The sequence below is a fragment of the Echinops telfairi genome, unplaced genomic scaffold (assembly GCF_000313985.2).
Source record: "Echinops telfairi isolate 266 unplaced genomic scaffold, ASM31398v2 ScPeMD7_24;HRSCAF=84, whole genome shotgun sequence".
NCBI classification, from domain to species: Eukaryota; Metazoa; Chordata; class Mammalia; order Afrosoricida; family Tenrecidae; genus Echinops; species Echinops telfairi.
Window position 1 is genome coordinate 7,618,454 of NW_022103921.1, and position 17,898 is coordinate 7,636,351.

General features: G+C 39.6%; 2 protein-coding genes across 2 annotated transcripts in view; one reads left to right on the top strand and one right to left on the bottom strand.

Moving 5' to 3' along the window:
- The window catches only part of PSMG2 (proteasome assembly chaperone 2), a 29,564-nt gene that overhangs the window by 2,002 nt on the left and 9,664 nt on the right, over positions 1-17,898 (bottom strand). The window contains exons 4-6 of the mRNA XM_004714072.4: positions 16,913-17,031; positions 14,403-14,576; positions 1,620-1,740 (exon numbers count right to left, since the gene is read on the bottom strand). Of these exons, the coding sequence (XP_004714129.1) occupies positions 1,620-1,740; positions 14,403-14,576; positions 16,913-17,031 (414 nt within the window). The remainder of the gene's footprint in view (positions 1-1,619; positions 1,741-14,402; positions 14,577-16,912; positions 17,032-17,898) is intronic.
- Positions 3,855-4,061, top strand: LOC105979637 (thymosin beta-4-like). Its single transcript, XM_045289062.1, has one exon. It carries the CDS (start codon positions 3,855-3,857, stop codon positions 3,987-3,989), a length of 135 nt encoding a protein of 44 aa, XP_045144997.1. The 3' UTR covers positions 3,990-4,061.

Genomic DNA, 17,898 nt, shown 5'->3' on the forward strand with positions numbered 1-17,898 from the left:
TACTTACACATCTGTACTTACAGAAGGCTAACAGTAGTAATGAGGTGAAACATAAACCTGAATAGGACGGGGAGGAAATACTAAAGAACCAGAGGACAGTTAAGAGTTTCAGCAGCGGCTGGTCCGATGTGCACACATGGGGGCAGACCAAGAACAGGTGCAACAGACCACTGAAGGAAGTGAAGCCTCCAAGTCCCCGGGAAATCCCCATGTAGACATCTGACTCCAGGGGAAGCACTTTGCACCTCACCTGAACTGGATGGGGCTACTCACAAAGGGGGCCACACTGAAAGTCTAAAGGTGTAATGGAGTGGGGGCACTAGACCACTCCATCCCTAACTGCAAGAAGAGCAATAGGGACCTGCAGGGTGTGCGCAGATACAAGGCCGAGGTCTAAAAGGGTGTAAGTGCTGTTAGGGAAACAGGTCCGGGGATATGGATCACTGAAAGAAAAGGGTATTGTGATGAGGGATTGTAACAGGTCCTGCCCACTATTTAGCAGAGAGATATTCATCTACTCTGGGTCAGGACATTAGTTAGACTTGGAACTATTTATATGGTCTTCCTCTTTTTTTCAGTGTCTATCTATATAATATAAGCAGGACAAGCAACCTTTTGGAGACAGCAAAGGAAGCAATGGTTGGGGGGCAGGGGGAGGGGGGGATGTGGGATGGGGGTGGGGGGAGTGGTAAGCCAATAATGACAAGGACAGGGGAATAGCAAGGGTTATAACATTTGATAGTGAGGAGGGTATAACGTTCCTGGTCAGGTTAAGTCAGTCAAAAAGTGCCTGAGAGGAATTACTGAGAGGTGAACCGGGGTAAGCATAATAGTTGGGCAAGAGGAGAAAAAGCGGAAAGAAAGCAAACATATACACATGTGAATATATAACTACATAAATATGGGTATATTTGTCTACACAGCTACATATCTGTAAATTCAACAAGGAAGCAGATGGACTTTGGGTCTCTACTAAAATCTCACCTAAGTATAAGAACGGTTTGTTCTAATAAAGTGGCACTGTGTGACACTCACTTTCCCGACATGATTGCTTAAGACAAAAGGGGTACATAAACAAATGTGGTGAAGAAAGCTGGTACTTCCTCACTATTAAAATAGATAGCATCTGGGGTCTTAAAGGCTTACAGTCAAACAAGTGGCCAATGGGCAGGGAGGCAACAAAGCTCACATGGAAAAAGCACACCAGCCTGTGTGATCATGAGATGTCGATGGGAACAGTTGTCAGAAGTAAAAAAAAACAAGCAATCAAATGGCTATGAATGAACAAGGACAAAGTGGAGACCCAAGACCCACCTGCAAGACAACTGAACAGGCCCGCAGAGGGGCCGTGTGGGGGGATGAGGAATTCAAGCTGTGGTATAGACAGATTTTCTGTTTTCAGAAGCACTACCAGCTTTAATAAAACAAAAGGTAGACTAAATTATCCTCTTTTCAAAAATTCAACCCAAAATGTATGTAAAAGTATGTCTGTACTTAATATCAACTTCACTTTTTTGGTCTACGTAAATAAGATTTTAAAAGTTAATAAATGTGTTGTCAAATCAGAGCATTAAGCAGTAGGAAAACAATAGCAAAAATTTTAAAAAGAAAAAACTTACACATGGTTTGATGATCTGAAGCCATTCGTTAAGATACTGAACAAGATCTAATGCATCTGGGATATTGTCTCCTTCAGAAACAAATTTCAGAAGAATTGCCATTGGAGTTTCTCTGGAACAGCTACAACAAATAAAGTAATTCAGTGTTCAGTCACTGTTAAGATGCTAATTTAAGTTTGGACTTGTATGCTTTAAACAAAGAGAAGATGGTATCACTTCTTTCTTTCCCTTTGCCAAAGGATTACTATTTTATCTGTGGGAACAGGGCACGTAGTTCTCTGGTGTCCCCTGTACCTCACAGGGAGGCTGCCATCAGGAGGAGCTGGTTGTGGCATATTACGTAGGTCCTGACCCATGTCCACAAATGGTGTAGACTTAGAAGATAGTGATTTCTTGCTTGCCCTCATGAAGAGATCACTGATGGTGCTTGGCTATCAGAAAGATTAGTACAGGGTCTTTGAGGCTTGTCTTCAATCAGCCTTTTAAGTGAGGTACTAAATCCACATGGAAGAAGCACACCAACCTATGTGATCTAAGGGTGATAAATCATAAAATCCGAATCTGATTACAGCTTAAATTGTGAATACCCAATTTTTAGAAGGCAATGGCTTACAGTGGGAACCCAAAATTCCTGCATGGATTAAACTCTGATCAATTCCCTCTGACCATAGTTGAAAAATGAGAATAGCCTTGCTATCCAACAGAGAATATCATAAATGTTATCATGGCTGATATAATCAGGTTAAAATGTGATACCTGATCATTTGATCTCCCTTTTGAATCACTAAAAATGTTCTAGTTTTTAATAGTCCCTGTTTTCTCCTTGTCCTTCCCCGCACCCCCCAGTTTATTATTGTCGGTCCCCTGCCCCCCAAGTATATGAAAACCATGATGAGTGAAGCTAGATAGACAGTAACAGGATTAGGGGCTTATTGTGACATACAAGGATGGGGTGGGAGAGTGTTGGAGAAAAATGAGGAAGTAATAACAAATACAAGAGGGAAGAAGATATTCTGGAACTGATTTAGAGATGATTGTATAATTCTTAATATGCCGGAACTATGGAATTGTATGTGAACTAAATTGTCAACAAAAATGTATTAAAAGGTTTTTTTGAGCACCACACCAAATTGACGGAAAGAGGGTAACAGTCTTATTAACGAGAAAGCAGTGTAGGAACTTTCAGAGGAGGAAATAAACAACTGCATTTGAGTAATATGAGTCAAAATAACTTGATAGCAGTGAATTAGATTTTTTAAGCTCTGACAAATATCACTTACTCAATGATTATTAAGTGCTAAGCATTGTCCACATATCTTGATTCAATTTTTACAATTTGTTTTAAACTCTTTCTTGCGGTTTACAAGTTTACAGAGAAAATCACTCTCCACAACAATTTTATTTTGTGACAATGAAGATGACAATCCCCGCTTCTCGGAGGTTCCCGTTTCCAGTCTTTACTGCTTTCTGAGCTCTGTGTTTGGGCAAAGACTGATCTTTTGGTCTGGTAGGCTGACTGTTCTGGAGCATGTTCTTCCTGGGTGTTGTTTTTCATTTTGTAGGCTTGTCTATCATTTGACTTAAAGTTGAATCCCTGGGGGTGGCTCATCTACATGCTTGAAAAATGTCTGTCTATGGGCCACAGTCTCAAAGGCAGTGCCAGTTTTTATCAGACCAGTAAGCCAAGACTTTTAAAATGATTTTAAATGTTGACATACTTTTGCCCCTTATTATTCTGTTCCAGACTTTCTATTGGGATCATAGCAGAGGAGTCAGTCAATAGCCAAATACTTTCTTCTGGTCTCAAGGGAGTGAAGGTTATGGTTTGTGTGGTTCATTCGTTCCTTGGAAAAAACTGCTTTGAATATTTTCTTTGCTTCACGTGGAGACAGATCACTAGTATCATCTTAGTCCCTCACAAGCTTAAAAGGCCTGAGTGACAGGGACAGAAGAGGGAACAATGGACTCTGAGAAAACAGGCCTGGTAAACATCTTGGCCTTGAGACAAGGCTGGATACGCATCCTGGCATGGAGCTGTAGCCTGAGATAAATTGGAAAGAGAGTATGCAGGAAACCAAAGGGCAGACTGGATGAACTAATTAGAAAGTTGTTTAATCATCTGCCAAATTGTGATTTCCATCCCCTTGACTGTACTCTTCAAAAAAGAAATGTCCTCTGCGGAGGCCACAGTGCACACGTCACTCCTCTTGGACCTCTCTTGCTTCCTCCGCAGCCATGTCTGACAAACCCAGTATGGCTGAGATTGAGAAATTCGATAAGCTGGAATCGAAGACAGGAACGCAAGAGAAAAATCCACTGCCTTCAAAAGCAACGACTGAACAGGAGAAGCAAGCAGGTGAATCATACTGAGGTGCCGCTGCCAATATGCACTGTACATTCCACAAGCACTGCCTTATTATTTTCCTTCTTTTAGCTGTTGAACTTTGCTAGGTTGGATCAACTTTAAATGACTGTGCTGTTCTTTTCACATCAAAGAACCACTGACAACGAAGGTGGCATGCCTGCCACTCCTACGGGCCCGTCTGGCCAGCAGGGAAGGAAAAGAACTTTCATGTTGGGGAAGGAAGGAGCTGGGTGGGTGTGTTGGTCTGGGTACTTTAGAGAAACAAATCCACAGAAACTCATGTGTAAGAGAGGGTTTTATATAAAGGTTAAGTGCGCATCAAGAAAACATCCCAACCCAGTGCTGCCCAAGCCCACAAGTCCAACATCAACCCATTAACCCATATGTCCAACACCAATCCACAAAGTCCTCCTCCATTTCACAAAACAGACGCAATGATGCCGACTGCAGGAGGAAAGCCGAGTCAGTGAATGTGTAAACATCTAAGCGGTCTCCACATGGCTGCACCAGCACCCAGGGCAGCATGGGGTAGGTCTATGCAGCTTCTCCTCAGGGATGTCTTGCAGGAAGTGAGCCTTGGGAACTAAAGCAGGAAACTGGCTAAGGCAGCTGCACCCTGATCTGACCATCAGAAAGCAACAGACCAGAGAAGTAGAAATGCGAGGCTCACTGAGCCATTTATCCCTCTGCCCTTCAATTAACCCCACGTGTTTATCGGCCAGATTGGCACAATAAACTAACTACCTCAGTAGGGCAACAGTGAGTAAATACACAGACTAAAAGCAAAGCTGGTTCAAGGTGTCCTGAAGGAGTAAAATGTAGTTTAATTGGAGTGCCTTTTTTTTTTTTTGCTCAAATGATTTTAATTATTGGAATGCACAATTTTTTAAAAGGGCAAATAAAAATTTTAAAACTTGAAAATAAAACAAGAAATGTTCCTTCCTTCTCACCTACTTCACTGCTTAAAGTGTATCTAATTTGTGCTTTTGCTTAGCTCTTTTGCAGTGTGTGAAGCTCTAACAAGCTGGTCAGGTGGAACTTGTGAGTACGAGCGAAGATGATAAACCTGGTGCTGGCAACAGGCCTTTGAATTCCTCAGCAGGGCAAAATGTCACACTGGTGACAATACAGTATCTGGGTGTCATCTTTGCAGACGATTTTAAGTCAACTTACCAGTGGTGGGATTCAAAGAACAACTGACTGGCTGCTCTAATGGCCATTTTATGTGTATTTTTAAAATGGTACACTGAAAGGTAGTTTATTATTTCAGAGTTAATATTGAAAACAAAACCAGTAGAGGCATGTGCTCTACATGTGCCTGATGGTATAGTGGGCACACAGGTGAGCAGTTTGAAACCACTAGCTGCTCTGAGCAAGATAGGGCTCTCTACTCCCGTAAAGAGTCACAGCTGTGGACACTCACAGGGGCAGTCGCCATCAGTCAGCATGGAATTAATGGCAGTGATTTAATACTCCATCAAGGACGTATTTGCAACACATACAAATATAAAATTTAAACGTCTCCCATACTTGAATATACTCAGCTTCTATGTCTACCTTTGCATCTGTTCATAGATTAGCTGTCTTTTACTCCTATGAGGCTCTTGGTATCTCCCTTCGCCTCTCCCTTCATACAATTATATATTCTACTCTCTAGTTAGTGATCCCTCTCTGGCAATTATCAGACTACTCGTTTCCATGCGCAAAAATTTCTTGACTTTTACTAATAATGTTCTCGAAAATATTCTTTTGTGATTGACTTCTTTCACTCACTGTAAGTCACTTACCACAAACATCAGGCAAGTTATTTTGTCAAGATGCTAATGTTTCCTAGAAGCACTGGATTTACTAACTGCAAGGTCAGCAGTTTAAGCCCATCAGCCCCTCCTCAGGAGAGAGATGGGGTGTCTGTTCTTGGTAAGTATTTACCCCCTGTGAAACTCTACATTGGGTCGCTCTAAGAGGGAACTGAGATGGTGGGAGTGGTGTTTGTTTGTTTGTTTGTTTGTTTTTTAATCAATTTATTGGGGCTCATACAATTCGTCACAATACATAGATCAATTGTGTAAAGCACATCTATACATTTGTTGCCCTCATCATTCCCAAAATTTTCTTGCCTCTTGGGTTCCCGGAATCCGCTCATTTTCCTTTTTTTTTTAATGTTTGTTTTTTGAGGGGGGTGCTATCTGTAAAAAGGAATAAGAGCCACTCATTGGCTGTTCTGAGATTTAAGTGAGATAATGGAGGTAAAATACTTATTAATCCAGAGAAAATACTGTGTAACTTATTAAAGGAATTGAAAATATAAGTCAATGCATTTAAAATTCCAGACGTAGCATATAAGATTGCTCTTCTGACTTCTAAACAATCTTGTAGAAAACTTCAGGGCAAGGTAGCCAACTCAATACATACATAACTAGATTCCTAGATAATAACCAAGAGAGAGTGCACCAGGTGAATGGCCAGTGATCTCAGAGAATGGCTTCAAAGCCAAGTAAATAACAATCTCTATATCCCAGAGGCAGAGGAGTGAACAGAGAAAAGGACAGGCCTTTCTCCTGACCTGCTCCTGGTCAAAGACACTGCCAAAAAGCAGGACTCGGTATGGATGGGCAAGCTGCCAACAATCAGATCCCAGTATGGTTCGGTGATGCATGCACGGTGCCATGACCTTCTCACTGTAGCTAGTCTGTTGTTTGATTTTAAATCATTTTATTGGGGGTTCGTACAGCTCACATCACAATCCATACATACTTCCTTTGTGTCAAGAACATTTGTACATACGTTGCCGTCATCACTTCCAAAACTTTTTCTACTTGACACCCCCCACCCCTGCTTTAAATCATTTTATTGGGGTTAGTACAACTCTTAACACAATCCACACACACATCTATTGTGTCAAACATATTTGTTGCCATCATCATTCTCAAAACATTTTCTTTCTACTTGAGCCCTTGATATTAGCTCATTTTCCCTTTCCTCTACCCTCCCTCCCTCATAAACCCTTGATAATTTATAATCCCCCCCCCCTTACATCAACCTGTCTCCCTCCACCCACTTTCTGTTGTCCGCCCCCCCTGGGAAGGGGTTATATGGAGATCATTGTGATTGGTTCCCCCTTTCTCCCACTCTTATTATTGGTCCTGAAGGGTTTATCTGTTCAGAATTCCCTGTCAGCTCTTACCTCTACCAGTGTACATGCTCTAGTCTCACTGAATTTGTAAGGTAGAATTGAGGTCATGATAGTGGGGGTGGGGGTGGGTGGGAGGAGAGGAAGCATTAAAGAACTAGAGGACAGTTGTTTCATCAGTGCTACACTGTGCCCTGACTGGCTCGTCTCTTCCTTGTGAACCTTCCGTTAGGGGATGTCCAATTGTCTACAGATGGGCTTTAGGTTTCCATTCACGCTCCCCCTCATTCATGTCATTATGATTTTTGTTGTCTTAGATGCCCGATACCTGATCCCATCAACATCTCATGATCACATAGGCAGATGTGCTTCTTCCATGTGGGCTTTGTTGCTTCCCTGCTAGATGGCCGCTTCTTTACCTTTAAGCCCCCAGACGCTGTATCTTTTGACAGCTGGGCTCCATCAACTTTCTTCACCACATTTGCTTATGCACACATTTGTCTTCAGCGATCATATCAGGGAGGTGAGCACACAATAATTTGATTTTTTGTTCTTTGATGCCTGATAACTGATCCCTTCAGCACCTTGTGATCATGTAGGCTGGTGTGCTTCTTCCATGTGGGCTTTGTTGCTTCTGAGCTAGATGTCCACTTGTTTACCCTCAAGTCTTTAAGACCCTATACACTATATATTTTGATATCCAGGCGCCATCAGCTTTCTTCACCACATTTGCTTATGTACCCGCTTTGTCTTCAGCGATCATGTCGGGGAGGTGAGCATCATGGAATGCCAGTTTAATAGAACAAAGTATTCTTGCATTGAGGGAGTAATTGAGTGGAGGCCCAATGTCCATCTGCTACCTTAATACTAAACCTATAAATATATGCACATAGATCTCCCAACATATTTTTAATGCTGATTTTGTGGTAAAATTAGGTGCCTCAGCTGATATTCAGGTTGGCTTATACTTGAGTATATATGGTATGCACTACTGGAATTTCAAAATAGGTACACACAAAAAAACCCCAAGGTAAATAGTACAAGCAATCCTGGAAGAAAACTTCCCTAAGAGCATAATAAGGGAAAAAATAATTATCCAGGAAAACTGAGAGAACGCCCAACATGATAGACTCCAAAAGAAAACATCAAGACAAGTGGTCAAACTTCCCAATATTACGGGCAAGGAGAGAGAATTCTGTGAGCAGTTAAGGCAAAAAAGAACAGTTCAGATACAAATTAAAACCACTTGTTATTAGATTGGTAATATGGCTAGTCCCACAGGTTGACTGATGCGAGATGTAATCCTGTATTTTAAAATGTTGTCATTATAAACTGTGATCAAGTCAGTTTCAAATCATGACAGCTCCATGAAAAACAGGACAAAGTGTTGCCTGGTCTACATCGTCATAATAGTGATTAGTATGTCTGAGTCCATTGATGTGCCATTCACCAAGGGCAGCGGTTCTCAACCAGTGGGTTACGACCCCGTAGGAGGTTGAATAACCCTTTCGCAGGTGTCGCTTAAAACCATCAGAAAACACATTATTTCCAATGGTCTTAGAAACTGAGACACTGCTCATCTATTCTTCTCTATTCTTATACAGATACACCCACATATGAGAACCCGAAATTTCATTTATTTGTAATTAGAAATAAATATATATATATGTATTATATATATATATCCCACTAAGAGTAAGCTTAGAATTTTCAGCAGAAACCTACTTCGGTGCCAGCTGAGACCTTAACCCTGCCCATATAGCCATGTTAGTCCACTCCTGATGGCTGCTAGGTGCTTCCCACAGGCCAAACTGATTTGCTGTGGTTTGGCTTGGTAAGGAAGGGGAAAGATGGAGAGCAAGACACAGTGCTCGCAGTTTAAAGTGTATGATTCAGAAAAGGAAACAGGAAGTAGAAGACAGGACATGTGATAAGGGAATAGAGGTTAAAGGATGGTGAAAAGAGAAATGGATGTCCAGGAACTGAATCTCAATTAGCAGCCTTAGAAAATTTTAGGTAGGCTAACCATTCACTCCAAGGGCCCAGGGGTTGCTGGGTGGCCAGAGGGGAATAATGACTGGTGCTCAGAGTCAATCTGCAGTCTACGGGCTCCCAATGGCTGCCTTTGTAGCTGTATTTCCTTTATGCCAGTGCACAGTTTGAGGTGCTCTCACCTGAACTTAGATAGGATGGGAGTAGGTCCTGGGCCTGACACCCTTGGAGGATTGCTAATCGACAGGGTGGTGAAAGAAAGATACCTGAAAATTATAATTGGGATTACACTGAATCTATAGATTGTTTTGAGTAATATTTACATCTCAACAATATTAAATCTTCCAACCCAAGAAAACAGAACTTCTCACTCGTTTTTCTTTACATGCTCTGTGGTGGCACAGTGGGTTGTGTGTTGGACTGGTAAACAAAGCCAACGGTTCAAAAGCACCAAACCGGTCCATGGGACTAACCAGTGCTTTGTTCTGTTGTGCTGAAGGTCACGGAGTCTGAACCAACTGAACACCACCGAACAACAGGACAGACCATCAGTGGGGCTCTGTGGGAAGGAGAGCCTCTGTGTGTCTGGGTCACTGCACGAGCTACAAGGATGATCACTTGTACAATATATTGGGGAATGAAAAATGTGGATAGGTCATGTAGTGTGAATTTGTTCCTACCATATCCACATTCCAAAGTGGTGGTTGTTGATCTGCCTGTAGGGTAGGTGGTAACACCTAACTGTTGTCTCAGCAGGTTTCCCAGAAAATGCAAGGGGGGCCTTGAAGGTGAGATGACAGAGACAGACCAAGGACTCGATGTGGGCGGGCTTGGTTGCTGTGAAGCTGGACTCTACTTCTGGAGGCCCATGTCGAAGACAAACTGGACCCAATTCTACTGTGTCCTTATTTGTGAGGACAAGAGAATATAAATAACCTTGTTTTTGCCCAATGGTCAAAGTTGACAGACACATGTCTAAGATAATTATAGCTTGTCTGACAGAAGTAGGGGATGGGGAGAAGAGATTGAAGTGGGGGAAAAACAAACAAACCAAAGCATAATGAACAGGAAAGAGAATCAGGAGTGGACGCCTGCTGGTCACAGAAAACGAACCATGGAATTTACCTCGGGTCGTCGCCACCCTGTGTAACAGCATAGAGCTGTGTGCTCCAGTTTTGTCAGTGGCTACTATTTCAGAAGTCTTTCTTCCTAGAGTCCTGTGAATGGACTCAAACCTCCAATCTTTTAGTTAGCAATATTTGATGTTCATGGATAGGAAAGTTTAATTACTGTGAAACTACCAATACTATGCAATGCAACCTATAAATCCAATACGGATCCAAATCCCATCGTTAGGTGTACTCTGATAGCCCTTAAAATAACATCCTTACTCTTCAGCACTTTAAAGAGGTTTTGTCCAATGCATCATCGGGTGCGATTCCCACACTGTGTCTGTGGTGTTGTCCCCTATAGGGCTATGGGTCAGTGAGGGGCACCATGTCTCATAGTGGGGCCGCTACATGTGTTTTTTTTAACCAAAATTTGGTTGTTCTTCAATTTCCTTGTGCACGTAAAGGAGTTATTAGTACACAATGCATCTATATGGTTACGATGAGAATTAAATGACTACATATAAGGCACACAGAAGAGTGCCAGAAACATTAAAATTACTAAAATCTTTATTACTATTACCGCTACAATTAATTCTTGAGTTTTACATAAATCAGTCACCGATTTATGAGCAGGTAAATGAGTGATTCTAATTTGCACTGCTAGGCTTATCCTCTTGAAATTTACTGTGATAAGCAGAAGTAGCAGTGGAGAGACAAAAATTTTTTCTAGTGTTAGCTCTGTCCAATTCTATAAACCCACTGATTAGGCATTGGCAGGACATTCTCATTCATTCATCTCTTTATGGGAAAGTATGGAGCAGAACACACTGCCTTGAGAAGCAGCAGCCACTCTTGGTTTATTATCTTCCAAAATGCTCCGCTTCAATTTTTCATACTTACTGGTTTTGTCTTACATAAACTTATCAGTCATATTAAACCGTAGCATGGAAGAAAACTCACGGCATTAAAGCATATACAAAGCCTCAAGTTAGGCCTAACGTTGCCTCAGGCCTTGTGAAATATGAAGCAACGTAGGAAAAGCTTGTCTAAATATCTGATAAAACAAAGAACCCAATATAAATAGGTAAAAGAGGATATTCAAATGGCTAATAAATATACAGAATAAGCCTAATATATCACCAGTTATTAAAAACAGCAAATTCAAATCCACTTCCTCTGAGTTGATTCCGACTCATAGCAACTTTACAAGACAAAGCAGATCTGTGGGAGTAAAAAGCTTCATCTTTCTCCTACAATATAGTACAGCTCTATGGAAAACAGTTTGGCAGTTCCTCAGAAGGTTGAAATAGAACTATCACATTAGTACTCAACAATCTCAGTACTATGTATATAGACAAACGAAAAGGAAAAAAACCCTTGTACACCAATGTGTACTGTAGCAGTTTTTACAATAGTCCAAACCTACCTTGAAGATCACAGCCCAACTCATCACTACTGTCACTGGCCTTGAAAACATTAAAAACAATGCACGGCAACAATTTTATTCTGACTCAGAGACCTGATGAGGCTTCTCAGATTGTAGAACTTGACAGGTGTAGACCACCTCATCTTTTTCTGCGGAGCAACTGATAGGCTTGAACAACTGACCTTGAACTTAGCTGCCAGCATCTAACTTAGGGCTACTTGGTTAATTCTCAGTCACAAAAGGACATATATCACATGGCCTAACTTGTATAAACTGTTCAATTAGCAAATGTGTTGCTGTGTGTATTTGCATCAGACATAAAAAAATCGAATAGTACACTGGGTGTGAACATATAAATCAATTTAAAAAGGGGGAGAGGATAGATTTCTAATTTTTAATCCATCTTAAAAGTTCACAATCCTAAGGCTGCATGGAATAATGATCCTAATACCTACAATGACACACATAATAAAACACTAAACAGATTTTTTTCAAAAACCAACCCGCAGACGAAATTTAAAACTTTCCGAGTGCATTTTCTCTGGTAGTCTTTTTTTTTATTATTTAAATTTGGTTGTGCTTATTGTTGCAAAATTGTATTATGTTATCGTATTTATTAGAATTATCCTTTTCTCATGTGCTCCCCGCCTCCAACATGGATTTTTATTCAAAGACTATAAACAAATAGCCACCAACTACAGTAATTAAAAAATACCCAACTATCATTAGTCATTAGGGAAATGCAAATCACTATCAAAATAAAAAAGCATTCCAATGCTGATCTGCCTGGTAAGTGCTGTAATGCTAACCATAAAGCTGGTGCTCCTTGGAAGCGCAGGTTATAGGTTCCAGTAAAGATTTACACCTTGGGAATGCCATACAGGGTTGCTAGGAAACACCACTGACTACACAGCAGTGGGTTTTGTTTTTCTAGATTTTGTGATAATTATTTTTTAAAATGCAAAATAATGGTGTTGGCAAAGATGGATAGGAACTCAGAACTTAATGGATTGTTTTTAGGGCTGAAATATGATACAGCTGATATGGAAAACTAAGTTTCTCAGAAAGTTAATAAATGACTCACAAGATCTCATATACTTCTTAGTATCTTTAAATAATTTTGTTAACAAATTGGTTATTTTTGTAAATTAAGTGGGGATTACATTCCAGATCATCAACTTTGTATTCAACAGTTTTTCTCACTAAAATTTTTTTAATTAATCATTTTATTGGGGGGCTCTTACAAATTTTTTAACAATCTATCATTCAACTATATTAAGCACAATTGGACATCTGTTGCCATCATTTCCAAAACATTTTTTCTATTAGAGCCCTTGGTATCAGCTCCTCTTTTTCCCCCTCCCTCCCCCATCTTAGTGAATCCTTGACCAATTATATATTATTTCTATCTTACATTGTCCGTTGTCTCCCTTCACCCACATTTGCTATTCATTCCCCTTGGGGGTGGGGGGCTATATAACCAACTTTAAGATGGGTTCCCTTTCTCACCCACCCCCCACCATCCCCTTACCCTCATGATATTGCTACTCCCACTTGTTTCTGAGGGTTTATCTGTCCGGAATTCCATGTGTCACGAGTTCTTATCTGTACCAATGTGTGTACTCTGGTCTAGCTAGATTTGTACGGTAGAACTGGGTCATGGTAGTATGTGTGTGAAGCATTCAGAAATTAGAGGAAAGAAGTGTTTCCTTGGTGCTATACTGTACACTGGTTGAATTGTCCCTTTCTTGTAACCCTTTGGTGGGGGGATGCCCAATGTCCACAGATGGATGGGCTTTAGGTCTCCACTCCAACCCACCTCTTTGAATCAATGTAATTATGTTTTGGATCTTTTGATACCTGATCCTGTTGACACCTCATGATCACACAGGTTGATGTGTTTCTTCCATGTGGGCTTATTTGCTTCCCTGCTAGATGGCTGCTTGTTTAAACTTCAAGCCTTTTAAGATCCCAGATGCTGTATCTTTTGCTAGCCGGGTACCACCTGCAGTCTTCAACACATTTGCTTATGCATCCATTTTGCCTTCAATGATCGTATTGGGAAGGTGAATATCAAAAGAATGCAAAGTTATTAGAACAAAGTGTTCTTGTGTTTAAGGAGGCCTTGAGAAGAGGCCCAAAGTCCATCTGCTATCTTAATACTTAACATGTGTTCAATGACTTCTATCCCTATCGTTATAAGTTAACATATTTACATGCCTATAGCTATACCACTATAAATAGCTTTTGCCTCCTAGTTCTTGTTTTTTTGGTAAATTAAGTGGGGATTTACATTTTACTGTGTAATACAGTAACCGAACCTCCCAATATTTGGTATTTGAGTGTTCTTCTTACTCTTGTAGACCACTAATGGCCAAAGCTGGTCAACTGTCAACCATCTAGTTTATTGCTCTGTTTTCCCTTCCGTCCCCTCTACATTTGGCAAGCTCCATTGGTATTAAAGTCTTTGTTTTGTTGTCCCCCTGCCTCCTTTTATAACAGTGGTCTCAGATAATAACTGTCCTCTTGTGACTTGCTAATTTTATTCAGTTCTCCAGGTCCATGCATGTCATGAGGTACTTCCGGGTCCCAGTATAGTTTTTTACTGATGCATAGTATTGCACTGTGTGTATGTATAATACATGTTTTACAAATATATTTTGAATGTTCTAATAAGCAATCCAGTATACCCTCCTGATTATTCCAATTCATTTTAATCAATGTGGTACACAAATAAGCAAGCAGGGAATCAACATACCTTTCCTCATACAGTGTTTTTGTGATACCTCCTCCAGGGATACGAACACAAAAGTCAGAATCCTCAATTCCAGGAATGCACTGGCTTTTTTCCATTTCCTCCCAGTTAAGCTTCTTTATTTTGTTCTGAACACTTTTTTGCAGGGCAGGTGTAAGTAGGTAGCGAAAAGGAGTACTGGAAACAATCACATAATTTAAAAAAATTCATAAATAACATATATATCTATTCTTTTAGCTAAAATTTTCTTGATGTGAGGATGTTCTACATTAAAAAAGCAATGAGTGTGATCTGTCACATAAATAAAACGAGGGAAAATAACTATAGGATCATATCAATCGATGTAGAAAAGGCACTTTACTAAATCCAACACTCATTACTGAGGAAAATTCTCAACAAAAACAGGAACAGATGTGGAATTCTTCAACACAAAAAAGGACATTTACACAAAAACAAGAGTCAATATTATCTCAAAGAGGTATACTGAAAGTATTCCCCTTGCAATCAGAAACTAAGATACACATTGTCACCACCTCTATTCAACACTGTGCTGGAAGTCTTAGCTAATATATAAGGCAGCAAATGCAAATTAGTGATATCCAAATTGGCAGCGAAGAAGTAAAATTCTATTTCCAGAACTCTTGTGGCACATTGGGCTGATAACCAAAAGGTCAGCAGTTCAAAACGATCAGATGCGCCACAAGAGAAAGATGAGGCTATCAACTTCTTTTTTTAAATCATTTTATTGGGGGCTCATACAACTCTTATCATAATCCATCCATCCATCCATTGTGTAAAGCACATTTGTACATTCGTTGCCCTCATCAGAGGCTTTCAATGTCTATACAGGTTTATAGTCTTGAAAACCCATAGGGGCAATTCTACCAAATCCTAGGGTGGCTATGAGTCAAAACTGACTCTATGGCAGTGAATTTTTGGTTTATACATAAAATATTCCAAATACTTGGCAAGAAAAGTGTTGGAACTAATTGAAAGATTCGTAAATTGGCAGAGTATAAGATCAAGATGCAAAATTTATTTGGATTCCTTTATACTAACAAAATGGAAATGTAAATTGGGAAATGCGTATTATTTAAAATAAGCTCTCCTAAGATGAAATGCATAGAAAAACCTCTAACCTGAAAAACAAAAGATCTGTACTAAGAGAACTATTAAAACACTACTATTAAGAAAAAAGAAACCCACTTAAATGAAATATACCATGCTCATAGATAAGACTAAACATTATGAAAATGCCAATACTACCCAAAGCAATCTACAGATATAATGCAATTCTGAATCAGATTCCAACATCATTTATAAAGATCAACCCCTATAAGAAAAATATGGAATGAAAAGGTGCCCCAGTCAAGCAAAGCACTACTAAAGAACAACAAAGCAGGTCTCTCACATCCTGATGTAAAGATCAATTCATCATATAGCCATGATAGTCAAGACAGCCTGGTACTGCCCAACAATAGATATACATAGACAAATGGAACAGAACTGAGAGTCCTTAAGTAAATCCATCCACTTACAGTTAACTGGTCTGGAACTGAACTCACTTCTGTCTTATGATAAACAATCACTTAATATCAGAAGGCTAGCATTTAACTAAGGAAAAAGTTAAAAGGTGGAATGGAAATGGTCACAAAGGGAAGATGTGGGACACCTGATGGTGCATTAATAAGTTGCAATAGATTAGTTGAAGCAAAGTATGCATATACTGAATATAAAACTGATTATCTGCGCTATAATCCTCTACCTAATGTGTAATAAAAAGTTACAGAAAAAAATAAGATTTCATTTTGACATGCCAGGGATTTTCACTTGGAGGAAATGGGGTTTCTTTAACAAATGGATGCATGTAATTATATATGTAGAAATACTGAAATTATCGATTGCTTTTTCAAAAATAATCAACCAATAAATCTTGGGTAGCTTTCCAACTGGGCCCCTTTCACTTCCTTCTCTTAATCAGAACTCTGCAACATGTTCATGTTTATCGTAAAGTGTTATACCAAACAGCAAACCAAGTTCCCAGGCATCCCCATCCTTACTTTTAAGTCTCTCCTATGTCCTAACTTGTACCAAACTCTCACAGTAACTAATACTATCCCTCTGGTTTTCCTCCCCTTTATCTTTGGATGTTCCTTTAACTCAGTGGTTCACAACCTTCCTAATGCTGCGACCCTTTAATACAGTTCCTCGTGTTTGGTAACCCGCCCTCAACCATAAAATTTTCATTGCTATTTCATAACTGTAATTTTGCTACTGTTATGAATCAAGCGACCCCTGTGAAAGGGTCATTTGACCCCTCTGAAAGGGTCGCTAGGCCCTCAAAGGGGTCATGACCCACAGGTTCAGAACTGCTATTTCAACTGCTTCTTTTTAAATTCCAGTGAGGAGAGGAAGTCATAAAACATGGCTTAAAAACAAACGAAAATTTTAAATAGTGAAATTATAATACTGTACAGACTATAAGAAAACCTTTATTTTCCACAAGAACATACCTGCGAAGCTGTGAATCATTACGGTGACATGAATGACTGCTTGAAAGGACAATAACTCTGGCACAGTTACTACTTTTCACCCAGGACAGCAGTTCTTCACAGAATGGCTTGGATTTATACTTTATATACCAAAGAGGAGAATAAAATCAAAAGTTAGACCTTAAGCTGTAATAAGAATATTCTGCATATTTTAGCAACTTTATGTCATGATTGTCAAATTACATATTTTTATATATAGTAGTCTCTGGGATAAAAACATCTGACTTATTTGCTCTTGAATGTTATATAAATATTTGCCCTTGAATGTTATGGACAATATTTGCCCTTGAATGTTATATAAATGTGTCTCTAAATTGAAAAAAACAACACTGAACTAATTCCTATTTATAACAAATTCATTAGCACAGTCACCTTCACTTACTACATGTGCATGCAGTTTTTAAGTCACTGAAAAGACTCTGAGATACGTAATTCTTGCACTAAAAACTAAACTGAAACCGAACCCACTGCTCGAGAGTAGATTCCGAAACTCTAACTCTTTAGGAGTGTAAAGTCTCATCTGTCTCCTGAGGAGTGGCTGACGGTTTCAAACTGCAGACCTTACAGTTAACAGCCCAAAGCGTAACCGCTACACCACCAAGGCTCCCAGCTCTTGCACTGAAGTAAGACTTAATAAGAACTAAAGCATCCATTCTCAATAACCTACAAATTCTTACATTGTTAGGAACTGATCTCATTTATTAAAGAAGGGTCCACTTGTAGTAAAATCATCTTATTTACTATTTTCAAATCAATTTATTATCTTTAAACTGAAGGTAAAAGGTCCAAATATCAAGTAATTTTTTTTTGCATTTTAAAAAAACATTTTACTAGGGGTTCATACAACTATTATCGCAATCCATACACACATCAATTGTGTAAAGCGCATTTGTACATCATTCTCAAAACATTTTCTCTCCACTTAAACCCCCAACTTTAGGTCCTCA